The sequence below is a fragment of the Larimichthys crocea genome, chromosome III (assembly GCF_000972845.2).
Source record: "Larimichthys crocea isolate SSNF chromosome III, L_crocea_2.0, whole genome shotgun sequence".
NCBI classification, from domain to species: Eukaryota; Metazoa; Chordata; class Actinopteri; family Sciaenidae; genus Larimichthys; species Larimichthys crocea.
The window spans coordinates 34,243,268-34,267,354 of NC_040013.1; the positions used below are offsets into that span (position 1 = coordinate 34,243,268).

The 24,087-nt window shown below is 38.9% G+C and overlaps 4 protein-coding genes across 8 annotated transcripts; 2 read left to right on the plus strand and 2 right to left on the minus strand.

The window, feature by feature from the left end:
- The first annotated feature begins 123 nt into the window (after positions 1-123).
- On the plus strand, positions 124-5,869 carry poli (polymerase (DNA directed) iota). 5 transcript variants are annotated; one of them, XR_003461686.1, is made up of 10 exons: positions 124-380; positions 455-568; positions 651-815; positions 1,430-1,579; positions 1,783-2,019; positions 2,102-2,280; positions 2,817-2,908; positions 3,006-3,139; positions 3,320-3,428; positions 4,381-4,515. XR_003461686.1 is itself a non-coding variant. In XM_019255684.2 (10 exons), exons 1-10 carry the CDS (start codon positions 284-286, stop codon positions 5,134-5,136), a joined length of 2,145 nt encoding a protein of 714 aa, XP_019111229.2. In that variant the 5' UTR covers positions 124-283; the 3' UTR covers positions 5,137-5,869. The 5 variants fall into 5 exon arrangements, 4 of the variants coding, with proteins under 4 accessions (XP_019111229.2, XP_019111230.2, XP_027131017.1 ...); XM_019255684.2 differs by having other exon boundaries at positions 3,208-3,428; positions 4,381-5,869; XM_019255685.2 differs by having other exon boundaries at positions 124-372; positions 450-568; positions 3,208-3,428; positions 4,381-5,869.
- A 153-nt stretch (positions 5,870-6,022) lies between these two features.
- On the plus strand, positions 6,023-13,210 carry LOC104919002 (ras-related protein Rab-27B). Its single transcript, XM_019255697.2, has 6 exons — positions 6,023-6,407; positions 7,343-7,508; positions 7,604-7,689; positions 8,290-8,393; positions 8,566-8,689; positions 9,489-13,210. The coding sequence occupies exons 2-6, from the start codon at positions 7,356-7,358 to the stop codon at positions 9,673-9,675; spliced, it is 654 nt and encodes a 217-aa protein (XP_019111242.1). The 5' UTR covers positions 6,023-6,407; positions 7,343-7,355; the 3' UTR covers positions 9,676-13,210.
- Positions 10,528-19,217, minus strand: LOC104919001 (sia-alpha-2,3-Gal-beta-1,4-GlcNAc-R:alpha 2,8-sialyltransferase). The gene is made up of 4 exons (XM_010730901.3): positions 18,624-19,217; positions 16,218-16,340; positions 15,379-15,936; positions 10,528-14,899 (listed from the first exon to the last, which is right to left on the minus strand). Exons 1-4 carry the CDS (start codon positions 18,779-18,781, stop codon positions 14,617-14,619), a joined length of 1,122 nt encoding a protein of 373 aa, XP_010729203.1. The 5' UTR covers positions 18,782-19,217; the 3' UTR covers positions 10,528-14,616.
- Positions 19,218-19,921: 704 nt separating this feature from the next.
- Positions 19,922-24,073, minus strand: LOC104919000 (cyclin-G2). Its single transcript, XM_027275250.1, has 8 exons — positions 23,905-24,073; positions 23,203-23,326; positions 22,941-23,078; positions 22,510-22,760; positions 22,290-22,368; positions 22,099-22,197; positions 21,444-21,646; positions 19,922-20,435 (listed from the first exon to the last, which is right to left on the minus strand). The coding sequence occupies exons 2-8, from the start codon at positions 23,323-23,325 to the stop codon at positions 20,324-20,326; spliced, it is 1,005 nt and encodes a 334-aa protein (XP_027131051.1). The 5' UTR covers position 23,326; positions 23,905-24,073; the 3' UTR covers positions 19,922-20,323.
- Positions 24,074-24,087: the final 14 nt, after the last annotated feature.

Consider the following 24,087-nt stretch of genomic DNA (forward strand, 5'->3'; position numbering starts at 1 on the left):
ACAATTAAATTAAAAATATATTTTTTTAATTTTAATATATTCGTAACTGAATGTGTATATTTTGAGCCAAATACAACGAATTAAATACCGAATAAATGTAACTTTTAAGTTTACTTACGTGAAGCTATTTAGTCATGGGGTGCAGTACTCCCTCCGCGCCGAGAGATGGCGCTACTACACAAACCTGAACTGAGACCTACAGCTAGGTGCACTTTCCGCACAACAACAACAACAACAACAGCTGGCAGATTAAAAGCTACAAAACACACACATTGTTTTATAAATGGATAAGAGCGACGAAGAGATGGAAGAGGATGACACCGAGTGGAAGAAGAGTTTGGTGGAGTCAGTCCCGCTCAGCCCCGCTGCTGCTGCTGCTGGTAAAGTATGGAGGTCTGAAACTAGTTTGTTTTGGCTTTCAGGTGGTGATTGTTATGTGTAATCTCTGTTTCAGGTCCACGCCTCAGCAAGACACCTGCACACAGAGTCATTGTGCACTTTGACCTGGACTGTTTCTATGCTCAGGTGGAAATGATCAGAAACCCAGCACTGAGAGAAGTCCCTTTAGGTACAAAACATTAAAATAAATATGTCTTTTTTTTAAAGCCCTGAATGCATGTGTGCTTCATTAATGTTTGTCATGTCACCAGGTATTCAGCAGAAGTACATCATAGTCACCTGTAACTATGTGGCAAGGGAGCAGGGTGTCACCAAGCTGATGTCTGTGACTGATGCTAAAGAGAAATGTCCTCAGCTGGTGCTGGTTAAAGGAGAAGACTTGACACACTACAGAGACATGTCCTATAAAGTGACAGGTAGGCAGGAGTGGTACATCACAGCAGGGGGCACCACAATTAATATTAATATATATATATATATATATATATAATATATATATATATATAGATAGAGAGAGAGAGAGAGAGAGAGAGAGAGAGAGAGAGAGAGAGAGATATAGATAGATATATAGATATATATTGCACATACACACTGTAGTATTTAGAGAAGTAGTTAGAGGCATGTTCAGTATTTACAGAAATATCACTAAATAAACAGATGTTGCCAATACATTTCCCAGGCTCTCATCTGTGGGTTTATTTGCTGTGAGGTGGTAGCAGAAAAAACGTGAAACATCTTAGTACATCAGTGTAAAACAACGAAATGTCACATTTTGTGTCTCTCGGAAACTAAAGGGCAGATATTATTTTTAGACGCAGCGTTGTTAATGTAACATCAAAAAACGAGAATGCGGCGCGAAAACAGCACAAGCGATGTTCTTTTCTCACCATCTCTTGTTGCGCTTCCCCCTATTATCATTTCCTCGCTTACATTACAAGCTACAGTTTGGTGCAACAAGCTTGCACTAACGTCACATTCGTTTTCTGTTTCTGTGCTCTTCTTTCTTTACCTTTTCCTGTCCTCCATTCAGAGCTGCTGATGTCCTACTGTCCACTGGTAGAGAGGCTCGGATTTGATGAAAACTTTGTGGACATCACAGAGATGGTAGAAAGAAGGCTAGTGGAGACACTGGAGTCTAAGAACTTCACTTCATTTAAAGGGCATGTCTACAGTCATTCCAGTAAGTCACATTTGTGTCTTTGGTGTGTACTAGCTGTACATCTGTCTCATGGAAACTGAGAAACGAGTTGTGAAACAAGCCAAGAAGCTAAAATTTGTAAAACATTTGCATTGCACTTTCAGTTTCCCACCACATGAAAAGTTTACTTTTGAATCCTCTTGAAGAATGTCAGCAAACATTTCTGTTTTAATTTTCCTGCACAGGTGCAGCCGTTGAAGGCCATGATCATCCGAGCTTGGCTTTAGGTTCACACATTGCAGCAGAGCTGAGAGAAGCCATCCATAGCAAGCTGGGTCTGACCGGCTGTGCTGGCATAGCCACAAGTAAGCTACTGGCCAAACTGGTGTCAGGTACCTTCAAACCCAATCAGCAAACCACCCTGCTGCCAGAGAACGTCAGCGACATTATAGGCTGCCTGAGTGGTCTCCGCAAAATACCAGGTATTGATTATTTTTCAATTAAAACCTCTTTGATTTGTTTTTGACTCAAAAATTACATTTGTGGTCCATCGTGTTTTCTTAGGTGTGGGCCACCAAACTGCCAAGAGACTTCAAGCCCTGGGATTGGTCAGCGTGAAAGACCTACAACTCTTCCCTTTGAATGACCTGGTGAGAGAGTTTGGAGATCCCAGTGCTCAACGCTTGAAGAATCTGGCCAATGGTGTTGATGACTTACCTGTCACCCCTACTGGGCCACCTCAGGTAGGCTAGCCTGTCCCTAGTGGTACCTGGATGGTTTGTTACACAGAACCATCTGACAAGTCATCGTTGGAAACTTAAATACTTGCCAGTTGCCGCTCTTCATCTTCTCAAAGAAATAGTCCCCAGTTCTGATATAACTGATGCTTGCAAGTTCTTCGCTAACATCCTGAGCAGAAGGCAGGAAAAAGTGAGAAAGTAATGTCTTAACTTTGTGATCTGCTCTTTTGACAAAAGAAAGAAAGCTTTTGAACTTTCTTACATCGTTGGCTTGTAGCACTGTCTGTCCTCCATTTTATCCACTGTAAATATAAGTATCTTCAAGCTCAAATGCGCTAGGAGTTTTTTCTAACCAATCAGACAATCTGCAAAAAAATATAAAGACTCGTGACCGCCAGAAAAAAGTTGTTGTCAATTTACAGTTCTGAAAACTTGTTAGCATTGCTGATATTGTTGTCATTTTGATTCATCAGAGTTCTTAATTATTGTCTCTTTTGGTAAAATTTTTGTATTCTACTATATTCTACTATATGTTTCAGTCTCTCAGTGATGAAGACTCCTTCAAGAAAATGTCATCAACTAAAGATGTTATGGAAAAGATCCAAGAACTCCTGAGCAATCTGGTGGAGAGGTGGGTTACTTTGTGTACTATTTAAAGCCTGTCAATGTGGTTTTTTTTTAATGCACTAGCCATTGAATCTAACCTTTGTCATCTGTTTAAAAACTAGGATGCACAAAGATGGCAGGCAGCCTCACACCTTCCGGCTTACCATCCGTAGATACTCAGCGACTAACAAGTGGTTCAGTCGGGAGAGTCGGCAGTCTCCCATCCCCAACCACATAGGACAGAAGATCACCTCTGGTAAGTTCAGACACTGTAATATTCTACCTGTATGAGCTCAGGATGGGTCTAGAGCATTGCTTTTATAGGTGGCAGTGATGATGCTGTGGTCCAGCTGGTCCCGTTGGCCATGAAGCTCTTTCACAAGATGGTGGACAGCAGAGCCACTTTCCACCTTACCCTCATCAACGTTTGCTTCAGTAACCTGCAGGCCAAGGGGGCTGCCGCCAACAGAAAGGGTGCCATAACATCTTTCTTCACACAAAGCACGTCTCCCAGAAAAACACAAATCTTGCCAACACAAAGCCAGGTACAGTGAAGAAATGTAGTATGAATGTGTTATTACCATTCAGTTAATTTTATCTTAATTTCCATGAGGGTATGTGCAGGTCTTGAAAAGTTTAAGAAGCACTGAATCAAGTTTGTTTGTTAAGGTTTTTTGTATCCAATTACAGCTAGTCGGGAGATGTTCTACACCTTTCAACTAAAAGTGCGATTGTTGTATCATGAATTAATGAGTTGACATTTTTAAAAAATGCATTAATCACTTAATTGTTTAACCTATTAAATGCCAGTCACAACTCTGCTTCATTCAAGGTACATGTAGCATTAAATATAAGTCCAAAACCCTAAAGTTACAGAGTTTATTTTTATATTATGACAGAGAGAAGCAGCAAAAGTTCAGATTTGAGAAACTGAAATTTTCTTTTTGCAATTTTTACCCTGAAAAATCAAATAGTTGCCGATTATTTCTCTGATGTTAGATTAATCAATAAATCATAGGACTGAACTGGTGCAAGAGTGAGTTGTAGTTTACAGTTTCAGTCAGACCCATATAAGTGATCGTCATCAATAGGAAGCTCGTCATCTCAATGGGCAAATTTATTATATTTTTAATTTTTTGCCACTTCTCCAGGTCCAGACCACAATAAGTATATTCATTAATTATTGGAGAATTAATGAATTTTTATGTTTTACAATTGTACTGCTGGGAAGTACTGAAAATATATATATAAAAAATGATTCTATGCCAAATTGTCCGTACTGGTTTTGATCATACTTTGACAAATTGATCAATTCCATTTTGTGTCATAAAAAGTCTTAAATGTAGCATGGTGAACCCGGCAGACACCCAACTTATTATGCTGAAGAGAACTTATTCTTTTACACTGTGATGTTATATTATGCATGAAGAATTTTCTTAGAAGTAGTTTGTTTGTACTCAGAATTTCCTGAAATCTTTTTCATTCCTCCTCCAACAGGATAATTCCTCTCAGAGCGGGGATAGTCCCTGCATGGATCATCAGTTCAGCACACCCAGCATGATTACTCAACCAACCTCAACCACAAAAAGCATCCGTAGCTTGGAGGCAGTATTACATGGGCTTAAAAGAAAGCAATGTCCTGTTGCTGCTGTAGACAACACTCCGCTTCAGGAGGTGTCCTGCAGCAAAGCGAGGTCAGACTTTGATGAAACAGATAGCAGGGTGACACATCGATTACCTCCGAATGTTGACCCAGAAGTGTTCAGGCTTCTCCCAGCAGAAATACAGGAGGAACTCTTATCTCCTGCCAACACAAAGACTCTCCTCAGCACTTCAGTGAGCCCAGTTTCAGTCGTTGATCTCCCCCACACGACAGTAAACAAGTCTCCACAGTCAGTTACAGACTCAAAAAGTATTAAAGGCATAAAAAAGGCTGCAAACAAATTGGATCCATCTGACAGGTCGAGCACAGTGAATCGTACATTTCCAGAAGGAAACAACATGGAAGAAGAGATACTGTCATTTCCACAGTCTTCTGACTGTCAGTTCCCGGGAAATGTGGACCCTAAGGTGTTTTCTGAGCTTCCTGTGGATGTTCAAAGGGAGTTGATGTCTGAATGGAAGCAACAGAAGCCAATCCTGAAGACTGCCTCATCTAAGAAACCAAGCAGAGGTTTAAAGGCCAAAGACAAAAAATCTGCAGGAAAAGGCAGTCAGGCAAACAATTTGTTGAAGTATTTCAAACCCAATTAGAGAGCAACATATCTTTTGTTATGTTATTTACCTCAGTGAAAATCCTTTGTTACTTATTGTTGAGTTGTCCTCATGCGATATGTACAGGAAGTGGTAACAGTTCTCGGTACAATAGTACTTTAACAATCACAGTTTGGTGAGGCTTATAGTGTACATCAAAATAAATCCAAGTATTTTTATGATACCTCTGCGCACAAGTGTGTAACCAGTTCACAGTATGTCAGCTTCAGTAGCAGTTCAATAGAGGGATGTACAAATTGGCCACAGTCACTACCTGATTTCTGCACAGTCTGCGATATTAAGCCCAAAATAAGAAAACTGCACTGAAAATTTGTTACAATTGGATTCACACCAGAAGTAATTGACACAATAAAGTAATTGATCAACAATTAAGTTAATTAATAGGATATAACAAACTACAGCCTTAAACATGTCCGTTAAGTTTAAGCAAACAGTCCACTTACAAGCATTACTACAACATTCAACTGCATCTTAGCACTGGTTGCTTTAGAAGAAGCTGGTAAGTTGACCTTTTAATTTTAATTTTTGTAAAACTACTGTCTATAAAGTCAATAAATAATGTTTATGTTCTACTATTGACTTTGATCAACACCTCAACAGTCAACACAGTCCCACAAAAACAGGACAGACAACTTGAATTTGACCAAGTTCGGTTTACATTTCAAGTTTTTAGGTGTTTCTTTTTTCCAGTCAGTGTTAATATACATTTTTTTTTAATACAAATATATTATTTATAACAGTTTCTAGTGATTTCAGAGGAACTACAAACAAATTTTGTTGTGCTTTACCTGAAGTGACCTTATCATGTTACCCTTTGCAAACATGGATCAGAATAATTTGGATAAAATAAATTCCAAAATATTAAGGGTAACCTCAATTAGGTCCTAAGTTTCATTGTTTTCATATTGTTTAAAGAAGCAGGATTATTTTGCTGAGCCTCTGGAAGTGGGGCCCGTTCCTTGGTTGGACGATTTCCACTGAAATCCACAGAGGCACACATTATTAGTCAACAGGGGCCACAGTCCAGTTTTCAAAGAGCCTTTTTTCCTCATGAGAAATACCAGAAAACACAAGGTCTGTAAGCACAGCCCCACTTGGCTCTTTCTGGCATGAAACTCCTCCCTGAATCACATGTAAGAAGGAGAAAAGGCTCAGGATGTGCCATCGCATCATGATAGTGATTATTTTATTTAATCAGAACGACTTGAGCAACCTCTGAATGGACGTTGGCACTTCCTGCAGATACACTGGTGAGATACAATATTTGTTTGTCATTTTAAAGGAGCTCTGAAGCTGTTTGTGTCAGTGTGTATGTTTTGGTCTGGTGGGGTGGCTTTTAGGAAATCACCAAACTATTGCTTGATAGTGTTTTTCTAATTGAAAAGTGTTCTGTCAGATAAGCCTACTGTAGGCTAAAGGGTTGATTACTCAGACTATCCTCACTCTGCTGATTGCAAAGAACCTAATACTATCAATCACACACTTGGGAAATGACTCCAGATTTCATGATAGTATCCCATGTCCTGTCACTGCTGTTGTGCTGGAATCTGAGTTGCATGACCATGAATATTTCCTGAATGCACTCATACTCATACTCATAATCTTTGTCCCCAAGTAGGATTTTTTAAAATCTACTGAAGAAAATAAATGGTATTCTTTACGATTGTTTGTCCCCTTGGGGGCTCTTAACCATCTCTTGCATAACCACATTTGATTTTCAACGCTGACTTCATTGGCCTGCCTGGCCCCAGCTGCAAGTGTAACTGAAGCATTGCAGTGACCTGAGTGGTGTCATGCAGTGTTAAGCTGTCTGCCCACAGCCCTTCAAGTCAATAAAAGGAGTTCTGTCTGCCAAACAGACTGCGTTTTTTCACTCAGCCAAGTCTGAGAAAACTCTGGGGAGGCATTTGACTGCTCATGTGGAAGCCAGCTCCAGTCATGTGCTAGTCCCTCTCTGATCAGTGCCTAATGAGTGGGGTGTTATGACGTCCAGCTAAGCCTGTATGATGGTCCTCAGACTAATAACTGCAGCTTAGGTTGAACTATTTCACCTTCTTGTCTAGTTCACTCACCCTATTAGCATTTACTTAGACTAAACTACTTGCAAGCTTTCTCTAAACTCTCATATTTTGGTACATGATACACCAAACCACAGCACTGTACTGAAAGTCTAACTCTGTGATAGGTGGAGCTTCATAATGGCTGATTGGGACTATGACTATCTGATCAAACTGCTGGCTCTGGGGGACTCGGGGGTGGGAAAGACCACCTTCCTCCACAGGTACACCGACAACAAATTCAACCGCAAGTTCACAACTACAGTGGGCATTGACTTCAGGGAAAAGAGAGTGGTGAGTGAGTAAATGCTATCTCCATTCTTGGCCTTAAAATCTAAACTCTCTGTTCAGAGATTGGGTGAATTATTTTGCCTTGTGGTTCGGTACAGATGTACACAGGGACAGGTGCTGATGGGACCACTGAGAGAAATTTCAAAGTCCACCTACAGCTTTGGGATACAGCAGGACAAGAGAGGTGAATCATGATCACAATATATTTTTCATTTGGACATGTTCATTTATAGTCACACTCTGACTCGAAATCGTAGTCTCGACAGCAATCACATTAAAAATCAAACACTGAGAATTAATGGGCTAAAAGAAATCTATTTATCAAGTAGGATTGACACATTTTTCTACAAACAAAAAGCACCACCAGAATAATTTGAAAACTGCTAAATGCACAAAAACACAAGATGAAGAGTCTGCAGTCATGTTAGCAGCTCTGTGAGCACAGCTGTGAACTAAATGCTAGTTTAGTGCTTTTAGCGTGCTTACACATTAGTTCTACTGGGATTTTAACATTAAAACTTTGACCTGAGGAGACTGCATTTTATGGCAATCCATTGAAAAGTTGTTGAGATGTTTCACTTAAAACCACAAATCTGAACTTGCTGGTGGAACTAGACAAGTCAGGGGATCACTAAAGTCAACAGGATTCACCCTCTGGGGATGATGAATGTACAAAATTTTATCAGCAATCCATCCAGCAGATGTCTGAGACTGGACCAAATGGTCAACTGACTGACTGACCGAACAACAGCGCATGTAATAAAAGTTGTCCATCTGTTTTCAGGTTCCGCAGCCTCACTACAGCTTTCTTTAGAGACGCCATGGGTTTCCTGCTGATGTTCGACTTGACTAATCAGCAAAGTTTCCTCAACGTCAGGAGCTGGATGAGTATGTGTCATCTCAGCAGCCTGCTCTGCTTCAGATCAATACTTTTAAATCAATGTGTTCTTAACCCGTTTTTAACCATGACTAAGGGAATTTCTGAACAGTGTTTCAAGTTTGCTCATGCATGTCTGTTTGCCTCACACGGGTTTAAATGGCTTCTTCTGTGCTGGTTTAGGTCAGCTACAGGCCAACGCGTACTGTGATAGTCCAGACATCGTGTTGGTGGGCACCAAGGCAGACCTCCGAGATATGAAGGATGTTCACACCAGACAGGCCAGAAATCTGGCAGATAGATACGGGTGAGGCTTTAAATTCCTGTTGTTTTTTTGGTTACAGCATGCGTTAAATGCTCTGTGTGAACTGAAAGTGTAGTACAGAAGAAAATCATGCCGCTGCCCTTTCCCTTTAATACCTGCTTGAACGTGATTTGTCCAATGTCCCAGAAATCTGTCAAAAAAGTGAATACAGAGTTGCGACAATGATTCTGGTCATTTATGGACATAAAGTTAATAGACAGCTGATGTTTTAAGTCATTATTTAAAAAGAAATACCCAAAATTCACTGGTTACACCTCCTTTTGTTTACATTTGGATCACAGGTTGTGCCTTTAACATGTCTACCACCTGACCACCTGGTCAAGTTTGGTCTTTCACCTTTAGATCTTTCAGATAATATGTTTATTCAAGTGTTTACAATAAGATCAAGCACTAAATATGCTTCTTTCACCAGTACACCACAGGATGGTGCACGTGAGCTGTTTTCATCCATCCTCCACTGATTTTTCTCTTGTGGATTAATAATTTGATTCAGTAGTGGCTTTCAACCTGTGGGTCAGGCGGTCATGAGATTAAAAGAAGAAGAAGAATCGCAAAGCAGAACATTTCTTTTTTAAAAACCTTGTTTAGACTTTTGCTGTTTTTTTTCTTTTTTCCAAGTCAAATACTTAATTTTTTTAATTTGAAAAAAATGACAGCATAGGATTAATATAAATACACAAACTGTAGCATTACAGTAGATTCTACTTTTTCAGGAGTCAAAAAATCATTTGAGCCGCACGCCTAACTGTTCTATAAAAACTCTTCTCTCCGTTCTCATCAGCATTCCCTACTTTGAGACGAGTGCAGTGACGGGTGTTGATGTGGACCATGCAGTGACCACCCTGCTGGATCTTGTAATGAAGAGGATGGAGCAGAGCACTTATGGGGGCCGCGTCTCTGAACCAAACGGCAGCCCCGTCGCCAGCAATGAAGTGGAGGAGGCCCCTGTCAGGAGGAGGTGCTGCTGATGTTGCCACCAGCAGCCACTCTTTTCACAATTGCCCCAGCTAACACTGCATGTTACTATGTTACTGTTTTATGGAGCTTGACTAGGGTGCCTGCTAGGTGAGGCAGAAGATTATTAGAGATCATAAAATCAGCTTAAATGTGATCAATACTTGAGAGGACTTGAACTGTGGAGATCTGGCCCATTTCACTTAAAGCAATATTGTTATTACAGTGTGAATCCCTCTTTTGGTATTTGCTCTCTGTAATGTTATTTATTCACAGCCTGCTGTTAACGGAGTAAGAGGAGGGAGAGGAAGATTACAAGACTTTAAAGTTTGTATATTGTAACTGAATATAGGTATAACTGTAAAAATGGCGGTTTTAAAGACACACACAAAAAACAACAACTGATTTATCATCTTCAAATGGATCATATCAGAGAAAAATACTGTTTTTATTTGACACACTTAGGCATTGATGGAAGGAATATGCAGGCACATAACGTATATTTATCATGGAGTATAATCAAAAACATTTAAGACATGGTTACATTTCTTTTATGGATAATTGTTTTTGTTAGAACAACCAAGATAGCAAAGTCCCTTACATGATTTATGACTTTTATACGACATGTACATAAGCAGCCAAGCTTTTTTATGCATTATGGAACAAAGTTGCCATGCAGATAAAACACAAGTACAAGAATGTTAAAGGGTTGTTGGAACGAATCCTGTATAGTGCTGCATTTGGAATAAAGACATTATATGTGTTTAGGTTATGTATGTCACGGTCTTGTCATTTAAATGTAAATGCACAAAAAGTTATACTGACTGGAATTACAATCCTCACAGATGTTGTTAGCATCATTATCATTTAGACACATTCTACACATCGACTTTGAAAGTGAGGAGAAACTTTTTGTAGGAGGAAAATGTCCAGCATTCATGTCAGCGCCAGTGAATTTTTCAAACAAATCGATCTATAGGAGAACAATCATGGAGTCACAAATAAATTCCACTACATTACTTCGGTTCAAGCCATAAAAGCAAAAGTTTGAAATAATTTTCTGTGCCACAAAAAGTGATATTCAACAGCAAATTCAACATCAAATAAGGGATATTCCACTTCTTCTACAATAATACTTGCGGTTAGTTTTCACATAGTGTCCAACATCCCAAATCAATCTGTATCAAGCTAAAGCAACATTTTTCCTCTAAACACATGGTCTTTGGTGTATCTACAAAACATTCCTAATGAAGGGACTAAAGAACTTATTCTTAAATGTACACATCTATGACATCAATTAAATTGTTTAAAAATCAGCTATTCAAACGTTTTTCATCAGATATGTGTTTTCATGGTTGTTGTGGTGACTGCACTGTGATTTGGAGACGAGATATAAAAATTTAGTATCTGAAATGTTCATCTTGCCTAAGGAGACAGACAAAAAACACTTTGTGTAGGACTCGATGGCAAGCAAAGGCCTGCCATCTGAATGAGCACAAGAGCACACTACATCTGGTAAATGTGAATGCCTTGCCCTGTGTATTAAACCTCTGCCTAAACCAGAATTTGCAAGAAGGAGCACATGTTGCAGAGTCATGAGATGGTCATGTGGCCAGCTTTTACAGTTTGGGCTCAGACATCCTGAACCCCACATCCACCAATCTGCTTCAGTCTGGCATGATAGGGTGGACTGTTTTTGAGAAAGATTATCGACATGTACAAAAAATAAAGCTTGTTCATTTTTAAGTTGATCTGTAGAGGTTTGGTCCCATGTGGAATATAGCAGTAGTGTTATTTTATATCCTTCAAATATCTCTCATACAAAGACACTGGTGATATTCTTAAGGAATACACCATCAGGAATACAAACAATAGCAAAGAACTAAATATTACCTTCAAAACAATCTTCAAAAAGGTTGTATAAAACTAGCCTAAAAGATTTGTTAGTGCCTCACATGCAATGCCATTTAAATGGATCATGCTCTTTATACAAGATGCAGTAAATCATGTAACATTCATTCATTCCTCTGTTTTATGTCACAAATATTGGAACTGATATGGTTATATCATCAGTAAATCACTTTCCCCATTCAACAAAGGCTCTATAATGAATAGTGTGGTCTCTTTGTTAATATTTTCAGAATTGAAATAGTAATTGAAACCTCAAGATTTGTTGTTGGTACCTAAATAATTGAAGAAACTGCGTCCAAAATGTTATATTTCCTGATGTTTTAGCCACGCTAGCAATTTAGGTTACAGGATGGTCCTAGTCTGGTACCAATCTAGTCAAACTTGATATTTTTATCCTATTATTGGTGAGCATTACAAAATATTGTCTACATTTTTCATTGATGCAACAATTTTTTTCCCTGTTAATTGTAAATTCAAATTTAGCTTGTGAAGATTCACACATCACACTTTTCACCACAGAAAACTAGTTCTTACATAAATATTAGTTTCTAATAGTAACTTATTACTATTAGTAGTAGTAGTTACTAATGGTAGTTACTAACTCCATTTATTTACACCTGCTGAACTGCCAGCTGTAATTGTTGCACAGCTAACTGAATCAACTGACATTGACAAACTAATGTCATCTTGCTTGTATATGAGATTTAGACTTAAAGGTCAGGTGTGTAGCATTTAGTATCTATTGAGTTAGGGTTGAAGATTGCAAGCAACCTTTCAAACACAAAGGAGAAACCTTGGTGGCCATTAAACTCACAAAAAGTGTAAAAGGCCCTCTCTAGAGCCAGTGGCTGGTTTATCCATTTAGGGATACTGTACATGGTGCTACTGTGGAAGAGGACACTCTCTCTGTAGGTATAAAGGGCTAATTCTATGGTAACAAAAACACAATGATTGGTATTTTCAGGTGATTATACTAATAAAAACATAGTTATGCATATTATGTTCCATTTCTTCCACATTCTGCCAACAGATCCCACTAAATGTTACACACTGGACCTTTAAGAGTAAAAGAGATGATGGAATTCGGTTGACGCACAGCTGTGAAATGATGTACACTTGGGAAATTTTAAATTGCACTTTGCAAAATAATATAATACATCTGAAATTACAAAATCCAGTCAGTAATGTTATACTAAATGACCGAATAACACGTTATTGATTTTCCAATCATGCTAATCTGATGACTATCTTAACTGAGAAATATAAATATACATATATCTCTGTATGCATATAAAATAAAGTCATTCCTACATTTCCATTGGACGAGGAGATGTATGCACCCAATAACTACCTTTGGAAGTTAGATCACAGCTTACAATAATTCATTTACAAGCAAAGATATTGGGTTTTAAAGGAATATTTCAATAGTATGCTTGTTTCCTTTCTCGCAAGAGTTCGTTGAGAAAATCGCCATAGAATGATGCTGCAACTAGCAGCTAGCTAGCTAGGCATAAACACTGGAAATAGAGGAAACAGCTAGCCTGGATCTGTCTTAAGATAACCAAATCTGACTACCAGAACCCCTAACGCTAACTATTGTTATATCGTTTTTGTTCTAAATACAAAAAAAAAAAAAAACAAGTGTAAAACGTCAATTTGTGGTATTACTGGGGGTTACTGTAGACTTCCTGAGGTCCTCTCGTCACCATGAGGTTCCAGTTTTATAACTCGCTAGTTTTAAACGAGCTAGTTAAAATGTACAACAAACTATTTATCTTAGCTTATGACTAGCCAGTGCAACCTAACCCCAGTTTGTGACCCCGGTTTCCTGAATTGACATTACGTTCGAGTCACAGAACTAAATCTGATCTTCTAAAAAATAAACTCCCTGCAATCTTTAAGACAAATTTATGAAGTTGTTTAACAAAATTACAAAATACAGCTGTTTTGAATGTATTTCCAGATTCCTCAAAGACATTCAGGAAATGTCTTACTTACTTACTTTGAAAACATTTTTAAGAGTCATTCCTTGGACAGGAAGTTAGAGTAGCAACTTTAGGAGCAGATTAAAAACAATATTGCACAGTGGATGAAATAATAAATATGAAATACCTTCAAAAAAGCACAAAATGTTGTAAAACGACTTTTGTGGGTTGCCGAAGACAGACGAGTATTTATTATTTGGAAAATCAAAGTTCTGTGACTTGAATGTAGCCGCTAGCGTGGCTATAGACACTTTCTGAAATTCAGTACTGTAATAACAACACACTATCATCTGTCTATGAATTTATGGCTTATTGTTGGAATGTTAATTATTATTCCAAAAATTTGAAGAATCTCAACAAAATTTGAAGTGGACAGTCAAACTGTCTACAGAGAATAAAAGACACACATGTATATATATGTATATATATAGAGTACAGTCTTGTAAACAAATACCATCATCCAGAGCAGTGCAGATTGTCTGACACCTCGTGGGGAAAAAAGGCCTGAAAACAGGAACTGCACCTCTCTTGAGGCAATGAATCTGATTACAAAAAAACACTGATCTAACTCCTTCCCTGAGATTAGGCAGTGATTTCAGTGTACAGAATCAGTATACTGTTGTAAAAGGCGATTAATCAATCGATACTGTGTTAAACAGAACTGGAAGATTTAACTGTTTGTGTTTCCACAGCTGAATCCCCTGTGGACTCCAGTTAAAATAGACATTTGTTCTGTTTGAGCTGTTTAGCCACGGCCATCAGCCATGCAAAGGAGTGTAATGGAAGCAACTGAGCAGCATAAAAGTCCTAACTGTGGTACCGAAGACGACAATATACCGAATGAGCAACAATGCTGTGATATATCTGCGACTGACATCCCAAATGAGCCCGATATCTTCATGTGAAATTACAGTGTGATGTGAGTGTGTGTTTGTTAAATGGGGCTGTCGTAAATTACACTTATCATGCATTATGGGTCACAACAGAAGTTTGAGCTAAGCTGATGTATCTGGGTCATGGTCTCTGGAGTCTCCTAACCATCCAACACTCATTTTATGTCTAAGTGCAGTGTGTCAAGCTGAGTTTAATCACACCTTCCCTGTGCAGCTTGTAGAGCAGCTTGAACTCGCTGGGCAGCTGGTGTGTCTCCTGCCACTTGGTGGTGAATTTGGTCCCTTTCTTGTCGTAGTAGTGGTAAGGCAGATCCTTGCCTGTATTAGGGTCCCAGCCGAAGGGCCAGAAGCCGTAGAGATGGATCTCGTCGCACATGGCAGAGGCCAGTGTGTACATGAGGATTCCAGTGCTGAGACGTTTGGGGGAGAGGTTTTTAGTCTTCCAATATCTGTGAGGAAAAAGGTCACAATGAAATCCCAAAATTTCATTTTTTCTGAGTAGAGAATATCATGATATCATGATTATTCATCTTGCCAGCCCATCATAAACCAACTTCCCCTGATGATATACCCACAGATATAATCACCCAACTCTCCAGTTCACCACAGCTCTACAGAGCGTTTTAGTATCTTTCAGCTCATTGTTTTAGTTTTCTATCTTGCGACTGGTGGAGACCAAAACAGAGCTAAAAGAAGAGTTGATGCCATATTAGCTTTAATCAGAAAACATTTCTGTTATTTAGGCTGATGCACTGAGCAGTTTGATATACTGTATTCTGTTAAATGAAAAAAGCTAATTAAAATTAAGTTAATAAAATTAAATCCACCAAGTTTTTAATTGTTGAATGTAAATTCACACTTTTTAATTAGTTTCTTACGTCACTTTAGTTGTCATAATCTCTTCTAACAATAAGAGCAACAGTCTTACTTGTTGACATCGTGCATGATGTTTCCTGGCCAGGCCAGTTCAACCTTCAGTTGGCCCTTGTGCTCCACAAAGAAGTCCACCAGGGTCCTGGTTACTGTAGCTGACGTATGAAGGAAGAAGGCAGGGATCCACAGGATGGCTCCCTCTAGCTTCTTCAGGTTAAGGAAGAAATTATTCCTGTCTTGAATGGTCAGCAGGTTGTTGTAGTATCTCTCCAGGATGCTGGGGTTAAAGGTGGTTAAGTTGGTCTTCCTTCCCACGTCCTTGGAGTAGACCTCTGTGGGGGCGAAGTTGCAACGGAAGACAAAGTCGGCCTGGTCGATTTCTGGGCCACAGTGGCTTCCTGTCAGGATGCCGCTGTTGCCCACCACAGAGCATATGCTGTAATGCTTGTTGTGGATAGGAGATGTTTCTGGGAGCAGGGATTTGAAGTTGTTGCTGATGGAGAAGACATACTTGTGGCTGGAGTAGTCAAAGTGCATCAGCTGGCCAACACGCACACTGTTCTTTGTGAGGGAGAAGTTGTTGGGAATGTCGATATAGCTGAAAATATCTTTCCTGAAAAAAGAAAAATACTTTAACACGATTGCACAAATGGAAGTAGAAATAAGTATTAAATGCCAAAATAAGAAATGCAGTGCTGGAAACTTTAAGCACTGATGATATATAGCTGTTGAAAATCCTCCTTCCTGCCTAGTCACAGAGCAGAATGAGGACCCAGTTTTGGGCATGAGTCATGCTCAGCCAAACCCTGCCTAGTGTTTACTCAGACACTCACAGGTGCAAAATCTTCATGAAGAAGAGAAAACAGTAATAAAGTTGAAACTAAAATCTCTTACCTCTGCTGATAAAAAGCAGTCTTGTTGAACTTCCATTTGGAAGGTTTTCCTTGGAGCTCCTCATTCAGGGCATTAGTTAATGGGATGAAAGAGGGGTCCAGAAAGTTCATGGCAAACTGAGACCTGTGGACAACAATCACAAAAACATAATTTCCTCTCAGTTTCTGTCTCATACAGGGTTGTTGGCTAAAGTTATTGAGATGGTTTTCTGAGGGACTTAAACAAGAGAACCACCCACATCTGTTCTGGTTATTCTGAGAAGACAAGGCATTTAATTATATGTCCACCAACAAGAATTAATGTCGGTCAAATACTCTTCATATATTGTCAGATTATCCATGTCAGCTATTTAATTCTGAAACCCACAAAGGGGTTTAGTGGAAACCTGAATCCATTTGAAATGTCTGCATTAATCTGATCTGGTACCACTTTTGTTTAACAAACCTTTAATAAATGGTTCAGAACCTGACAACGGTATATAATGATTGAATGGTATATAAATCATTTATTAATGTGTCATAGATAAAACTTATAGACCATTAATAACAGCTATTGCGTTTCACATTGCTTTGATTGGTTGGACTGTCTGACTGTGTGAAAAAGGGCTGTATTGAATCTGCGCCAAAATCAATGTATTGAAAACCCTTTCTTAATGATATACAGTCATGGAGGAAAGTGTTGGAACCCCTGGAATTTTCTCCGTTTCCATTTACCATTCCTACCAGAAAAGTGTTAAATTACAAATTACCTTTAAGTGTATTAGAACAACACAAAAAAGCAGAGGAAAATAGCCATATTTGACATAATTTTACACAAAACTCCTTAAAAACATAGCCATATTTGACATAATTTTACACAAAACTCCTTAAAAACATACATTTTCTCCAAAGGGTGTGCAACCACATATTAAGTTGAGGATGCCAACAATTTTGTTCAACCCAATTTTTGAGTTTTGTGTAAAATTATGAAAAATTTGGGTTTTTCTTCCGCTTTTTTGAGGGTTTTTTTTCCAATGCACTCAAAGGAAATATACATGTGTGTATCAACACATTTGTAATTTCAACACTTTTCTGGGAGAAATGGTGCATTATTGGGAAAAACTCCAGGGGTGCCAATACTTTCATCCATGACTGTATGGACAATGCATTTCCAACATTTATAGCACCAAATCGAAATCACAAATTAGTAAATCATTTATTAACAATTAATAGAGCCTATAGTTACAACGTATAAACCCTTTGATAGAAAAATGTTACTCATTCTCTGTTTATATTTTGTCAGATGGGACTGAATGTCCTAAAATTTGCATAAATATAGATATATATGGATGTGTATCTGTCTATAGACATGTGTAAACTGGGTAAAGGACTGATGATGGTGCAATGGTGCAGGTGGTGGAATAAATATGGTTTTGAAGACTCCTGTCCAGCATTTCAAAGACCAGACAAGAGACGTTGTTGAACCTAAAATATTCCTTGAATTCAACAATGTTGTTTTGGTCTGGATCTAAACTCCTGATTGCTTGTAGTAATGTCAAAGTTATCAAATAGATGTAGTCAAAAAAAAAAAGTACAATTTAAGTGTAAGTACTGTACCTTAAAATTATACTTCAACATAGTACTTGAGTAAATGTACCTTATTATTTTTCACCACTGTCGTTTGAGCTACTTGAACAGTCATTAAGTAGCAGAAAGCAATCCTGTACCATATCGTCAAAATTTGTCAAATATAAATCCTGGAAGCTGTACACTGTATACAGATATGTATACATGCATATTCACTTGAATCAATCAATTATCAATTAATCATTCAATATTTATTCCAGCATTGCATATTTTCTTGTTTCCAATTCACAGAAACATTCAGAAAAACATTGTATGTTTTTGTTCATTGTTGCTTTTCATATATCTTTATATATGCTTTTATTTATTTATTTATTTATTTTTTACCACTACAGCTATCTACATTTTTATGTTTATCTACTGTATCTTTGTTCAGCTCTGTCCTTGTTTTGTTTTTATCTGTTTCTAGAGTGACAATGTGTGACATTGAGATCGGTGAAAACCCTGAGTCAAACTCTGAGTGTGTGTGTGTGTGTGTGCAAATAAAGCTGACCCTTAGTCTGATGATGATGCAAATGTTTACAGTATATATATCTGTACTGTACTGTAAGTCATGCCCAAGTCGCCCATGGCAACAACATCAGCACCTTGGACAGCTCACTGGTTGATTGACAGGAAGCAAAGGGCTCAAATTGAAGGGACAGTGATGTGTTAGACTTGTGCATCACATCCACATTGAATCGTGCACACAAGGCCTGATTCCTCTGTTTATATTTACAACAACACTTGTATGCATCACGACCACTACCATGCAATCTCTGCTGGAAAAAAATATATTACTCACCGAAATCCTGCATGGAACATAATCCGCGGGCCTCCCATGTAATATTTAGAGGAGGTGAAGAGGCTGTCTTTTCTTAGTGACACATAGCTGATGAGAGACAGTATGAGCACAGCGACGCACAGAATAACCAAACCCAGGGCCTTTGCGATGCGGACCATCTTGGGAGCGTTTTCATTCCCTGTCTGTAGCTGCAGGGAGGCGTTGGCCTATGTTGTCATCGCCGGGACTACACACCGCTGCTGCCCCTCTGTAAGATACAGACAAACTGGCGCTCATCGGCTCATATAATCGTATAAAATGGACGGCTGGTGGTGGTCGGCTGCATGGTGAAGATGCCACGGCTCGGTCCGCTCTCATTCCTTTTCCCTGCCCAGCCCTCCTGACTGTTGCTGCTCCTGCTGCTGCTGCTGCTGCTTCACACACGGTTGCGACTCCCCTCCAGGCTGCCGATTTAATCAAGAAGATGGAGCAGAAATGCGTGTCAACACATTCAGCCAGCTAAAAGACAACCCCCGTCCACCGCCAGCAACAGCACCAGCAGCATCACCACCACCTCCACCCCCTCACACACACACACACACACACTGAGCTTCTCAGCAGCTTCCAGCATAAAGGATGGCTTGTCCAATAATAAATTGAATGAGAGAGATCAGAGAAATAGCCAAATCCCTTAACATGTGCCCTCTGGTCTTTAATCTGAGCTTTACTCAAATAAATTTGAGATACTTCCATTTTATGCTACTTTATACTATATTTCAGAGGTTTAGTCTCACTGGATAAACATATGATGTTTGCTTCTTGATCCTACTCTACTTGACCTGGTTTATCATTGGTCTATTCAGTAGTTTCTTAAATAACTTCAGGCTCTATCTGTCCCAGTTTACCACTAGCGGACAATTCAAAACACAAGCAAGTGAACTGAAACACGTTGTAGTTAAAAATCACTTCTTTTTTATTTTATTTAGAAGGATTATTTCTGACCCTTCAGACATTTCACATTATATCCAAATACAACACACATTATGTGGCATTCACAAAACATAACATTTATTCTTCTATTTTTTCTTTTTTTACAGGTTATGTACATTTTTTTAAACTTTTTTTTTTTACAATAAGCTTATCTTGGTCAACATGGAGAACATCCATTCATAATCACATATTTATATGTATCCATGCATATACAGTCTGGTATTTTCACACTACAATGTCATATATGTCACATTAGAATTGTGTATAGCATACATTTGTAGAATACGGTGTAACTTGATGGCATCGAGTATAAAAAACTTTTTTTTTAAAAAAGACTGAGGATGTGCTGATGTGTTAGCTGGTATTCAACAGCGAGTGTACCTCATTACTGACATCCATAAATTCTCCCTTGTGCTTCGCTATTTTTCCTGGAATGTGCCGAGTTCGGACACAAACAAACAAGAGAACATCTTGGAAAAAGACATTCAGATGTATTACTGTCAAGCTGCCAAGATATTGCAATTTTGCATTATTACGATATGTTTTTAAAAAAAAAAGAAACGGACAGTAAACTTGATTAACACAGGCACTTAATGACCAAAAATCTCACTTGGCATACCTACAGTGCACACAGTATGACAAGTGAAACGCTCAGGTTTGCCCAAAACATAGTGACCATCACACTTCAGGGGACAAATACACATCAGTCGCTACTGCACAATGACGATTCATCACTTTCTGCACTTGAGAAAGGTGGTTGGGAAGAAGGCTCCTTCGGCGTCACTCCCTGGTGAGCCCCATGGACTGTCTTCTCCACAGCTCATGTCCTCACAGGAGTCCTCGCTACAAGGGAAAAGGAGGATGTTCATGTCCTCACAGGAGTCCTCGCTACAAGGGAAAAGGAGGATGTTTGTTAATACTGTGCTTAAATCTAAAGCCACATTCATATAATCATGAACCGTTGTCCTATTATTATTATTATTGTTATTATTATAAATCTATGTATCAAATCTGAATCCCTTACTCAATCTTATTAGGTATACCTTTCGACATTTGTTAAGTACTTAAAGGTTAAAATTACTACAACCATGAAGATGGTTGGGATGGCTGCGAAGGCAGTAACACTACAGAGGCAGCTTAATGTTTAGGTGTAGATACGACGAGCAGCACAATCTAAGAAATATTAATTAAATATATCTACATTCACGTCACTTTGACCAGAAACAGCGACAGTCCAGCTTAAAATGGGCTAAAAACATAAACTGTTTGATAATTTTCATCAGCATCAGAGCTAAATAAATCCAGATATTTTGCCAACTAAGGACCAAATCAAGTGAAACCGGCTTTCAGAACTCAACCCAAATGGTTCACTGTGAAAATGGGGAGAGAAAAAATTGGCCGATAACATCGTATCGTAACATTCACAGGTTAGAGTTTCCGAGATGTGAGAACTGAATGTCTGAATATCTGATGGTGGATGACATAAATCAAGATATTTGAAGACTTGGTCTCTGGGAAACTATGATGGACAGTCTTTGCAATTTGATATTTTGTAGATTAAAGGTTGTTTTAGTGCTTGTACCTTGTACAATGACAATAAAGTTTAATCTAATCTAATCTAATGGATTAATCAAAAATAACAATAAACACATTAATCAAAGTGTTATTTCTGGTTGTAGCCTTTGTTCAGCTGTGATTTTTCTGAGTCATGAATTTGAGGATTCCAGCAGACTTTCAAAGTTCATCTGTGCGCATTCAGGGATGATCATTTTGTTAATATCTCATCATAGTGTGGCATATTCACTCAGACACAATGCGGCATGAAGAAAACTTTACAAATGCATAATTAACCTTTCACTCTCGTCCCAGCTCCCCTCAGGAATAGTTGGCAGGCCAGGGACACTGAAGTGATTGGCCTGAAGATTTTGGGCTGTCCTCCTGGACACGATCCAAACCAGCTTTTTGTTGTCTGGTTTGTTACATTCACTTGAGCAGTAATCAGTCATACACTTAGCCACGAGTTCCTTCCAGTGGAGCAGCTCGCTGTCACTAATCTGTGAAGATGACGAACAGGAAATATCTGAGAGGCCACAGACAAAAACAGTCTTCAAATATGCCGTCATCAACAAGTCCAGTGTTGTTTATCCCCACACATACATTACTGTGCAAAGAGAAAAGGTCTTTATGTTTATTATCAAGAATATCAATACAACATCAGACACTGTGGAGGACCTAATGGAAGAATTATATTAGAGCATTATTGTTTGATTCATATTTTAAGAAAAACTGTTTAAATTTACCCATTCAAGCTCATCAATGGTGATTTATTTTTTCTCATTTTCTAGTCTAATATCAAAATAACTGTGATTGGTTAGATTGATTGGTCTGAAGACATTATATGGTCTCCAATAACATGTGATGGCAGTTACTATAAACATTTTATAGAGCAAACAATATTGAGAAAATAGTCAGTTGTTGCAACCCTTGTAGTCTACTCTTTTTATACCTTTAGATGTCTTTGGAATTGCTGGACAATCTTCAATAAGGTGATGGAGGCAAGGGCATCAAACTCCTGAGCAATGAGGGACAGTGCCAGCACCGATGGCTGTGAAGGAGATAGACACCAGATCAGTAAAACTCAAAACTTAAAGTGAATGCTGCTATGCTGTGAAATTGTCACCTAAGAACAAGCCTTACTTTTGCTTTAGAGAAAACAAGCCGGCATAAGCAGGCTTTTAGCTGGGCTTCCAGTCTGCCAATGCTTGGGATCTCCTCCCTTAAAATATAGAGGGAATCCTAATATGATCCGCCAGTACAAACCTCATAAAGCAGAATCTTTTTTGACCAACTCCATGCAAACTGGAGCAATGCATCAGTAATAACAACAAAAGCAAGCAAAAGAAAATGAAATGTTTACCTTCTGGCAGACAGGGATGTGAAGGCTGAATAGTAGAGGTGTAGAAAGGTTAAGGCTGTGACTGCTTCAGGCTCCACGCTGAGCTTCGCTGAGATGATCTTCTCCATGCGACAGAGGTCTGACACAGTGAATTTGCTTTGGCTGATGCGAATGAGTTCGTGGGTGGGTGAGACATTACTCTCTTCCTCGATCATTTTGGCTGCAATGTGAAGACAGCAGACTCCAATACAGGGCAAGTGCTTGGGTTGCACCTATGACAATAACACAGAAGTCACAAGTGTGAGCGAACAACCTGTGATTCAAAGGCCAACAAGGTCACTGTGGTCACGTTTTCTTCTCACTCGTGATTCCAGCGAGACAATATGCATTTCTATGCAGTAACTTATACTTATAATAACATATTACACGTGAATGCTTTGTTGAACTCCTACCTTCATAATGGTGAGGAATCTGTCAAGCAAATTGACAGCTTGAACAAAAGTGTGGGTGCTGTAGCCAAAGAAACTGGTCAGGCCCCAGAGCTCCTCCACTCTGGTGTCTCTGCATTTCGCAGACACTCCACTGTGATTCTGAAAAAAAAAAAGCACCATAATATATTAAAAAAAGGACATCACTGAAAATAGCTTTTATTTTTAAGCAAACCCATATGTCTGCACAGACAGCCAAAGATGTAAAACTAGGTCAGTGGGTTACCTCTGTGGAGGCTGACTCCATCAGCTTCAGGCCAGTCTCTCTGGGAAGAAAGTTGTACTCCTTCGCACAACATGACTTCAGCTCTTTCAAGAGCAAGCTGTCAATGGCTTGAAGATCCCTCATCCTGGAAAAAAACATGTTGTTTTTTTTAATTGTTCTGCATTGCAATCCAAGAGAAAAACAACGTAAGGAAACAGGAGAAATCGTCCTGCAGACAGAGTGAATCGGACAAGGCATATAAATGCTGTCTCCCAGACCACACCTACTGGTGTCAGGTATCACTGAAAGATCCCCCCGCCGCCCAAAATACTGTAAATTCCTGCTTTTATTTGATCACAACACTGTTGCTACAATATTATAAAGTGTTTAACTTACATACCGTGTGATAAATACGCTGAAGCAAAGTAATTAAAGTTAAGGTTGACAGTAGTTTTTGAAGGGCTGAATGTCTAAGTTGCTGAACAACAGAAACTAGGTCACGTAGTCAAGCAAAGCAAGGACGCATTGCATATTTCACACACAAGGTTTTTGCCGTCGACTTTATTCGGCTCTTGAAATATGAAGATAGGCTAGACAAAAACAAAAACAACAACATGTATCGATTCCAAAAAGCTGACGCCCTCACAGACTACAAATAATGCTAATAATGTTAGCTATTTCAGCTAGCTCGCTGGCGCATAATTCAACAAACGCCCGTCTTACCTTGCCCAAAAGCCGCCGACTTGCAGGGTGATAATGGCGCTGCAACCTAATAACACTGCTCAGTTCTTCATGTTTGCATTTTGATTATTAATAATGATGCTTAAAAAAAAACAAAAACAAGATCCTTAATCCCTGCAGAAAAGAGAGGGTCCGCCCTGAATAAACAAACAACCCCCTGATCTG

Bases quoted from the DNA above. Each gene is read 5' to 3' on its own strand.
- poli (XM_019255684.2), top strand. From the start codon at position 284: ATGGATAAGAGCGACGAAGAGATGGAAGAGGATGACACCGAGTGGAAG. The intron at 816-1,429 runs GTAGGCAGGAGT...TCCTCCATTCAG, and splicing joins CATGTCCTATAAAGTGACAG to AGCTGCTGATGTCCTACTGT. The intron at 2,020-2,101 runs GTATTGATTATT...GTGTTTTCTTAG, and splicing joins TGGTCTCCGCAAAATACCAG to GTGTGGGCCACCAAACTGCC.
- LOC104919002 (XM_019255697.2), top strand. From the start codon at position 7,356: ATGGCTGATTGGGACTATGACTATCTGATCAAACTGCTGGCTCTGGGG. The intron at 7,509-7,603 runs GTGAGTGAGTAA...GGTTCGGTACAG, and splicing joins ACTTCAGGGAAAAGAGAGTG to ATGTACACAGGGACAGGTGC. The intron at 7,690-8,289 runs GTGAATCATGAT...ATCTGTTTTCAG, and splicing joins GATACAGCAGGACAAGAGAG to GTTCCGCAGCCTCACTACAG.
- LOC104919001 (XM_010730901.3), bottom strand. From the start codon at position 18,781: ATGGTCCGCATCGCAAAGGCCCTGGGTTTGGTTATTCTGTGCGTCGCT. The intron at 15,937-16,217 runs GTAAGAGATTTT...TTCTTTTTTCAG, and splicing joins ACTGCTTTTTATCAGCAGAG to GAAAGATATTTTCAGCTATA. The intron at 14,900-15,378 runs GTAAGACTGTTG...TTTTCCTCACAG, and splicing joins ATCATGCACGATGTCAACAA to ATATTGGAAGACTAAAAACC.
- LOC104919000 (XM_027275250.1), bottom strand. From the start codon at position 23,325: ATGAGGGATCTTCAAGCCATTGACAGCTTGCTCTTGAAAGAGCTGAAG. The intron at 22,761-22,940 runs GTAGGAGTTCAA...TTATTGTCATAG, and splicing joins GATTCCTCACCATTATGAAG to GTGCAACCCAAGCACTTGCC. The intron at 22,198-22,289 runs GTAAGGCTTGTT...TCTCCTTCACAG, and splicing joins TTGTTTTCTCTAAAGCAAAA to CCATCGGTGCTGGCACTGTC.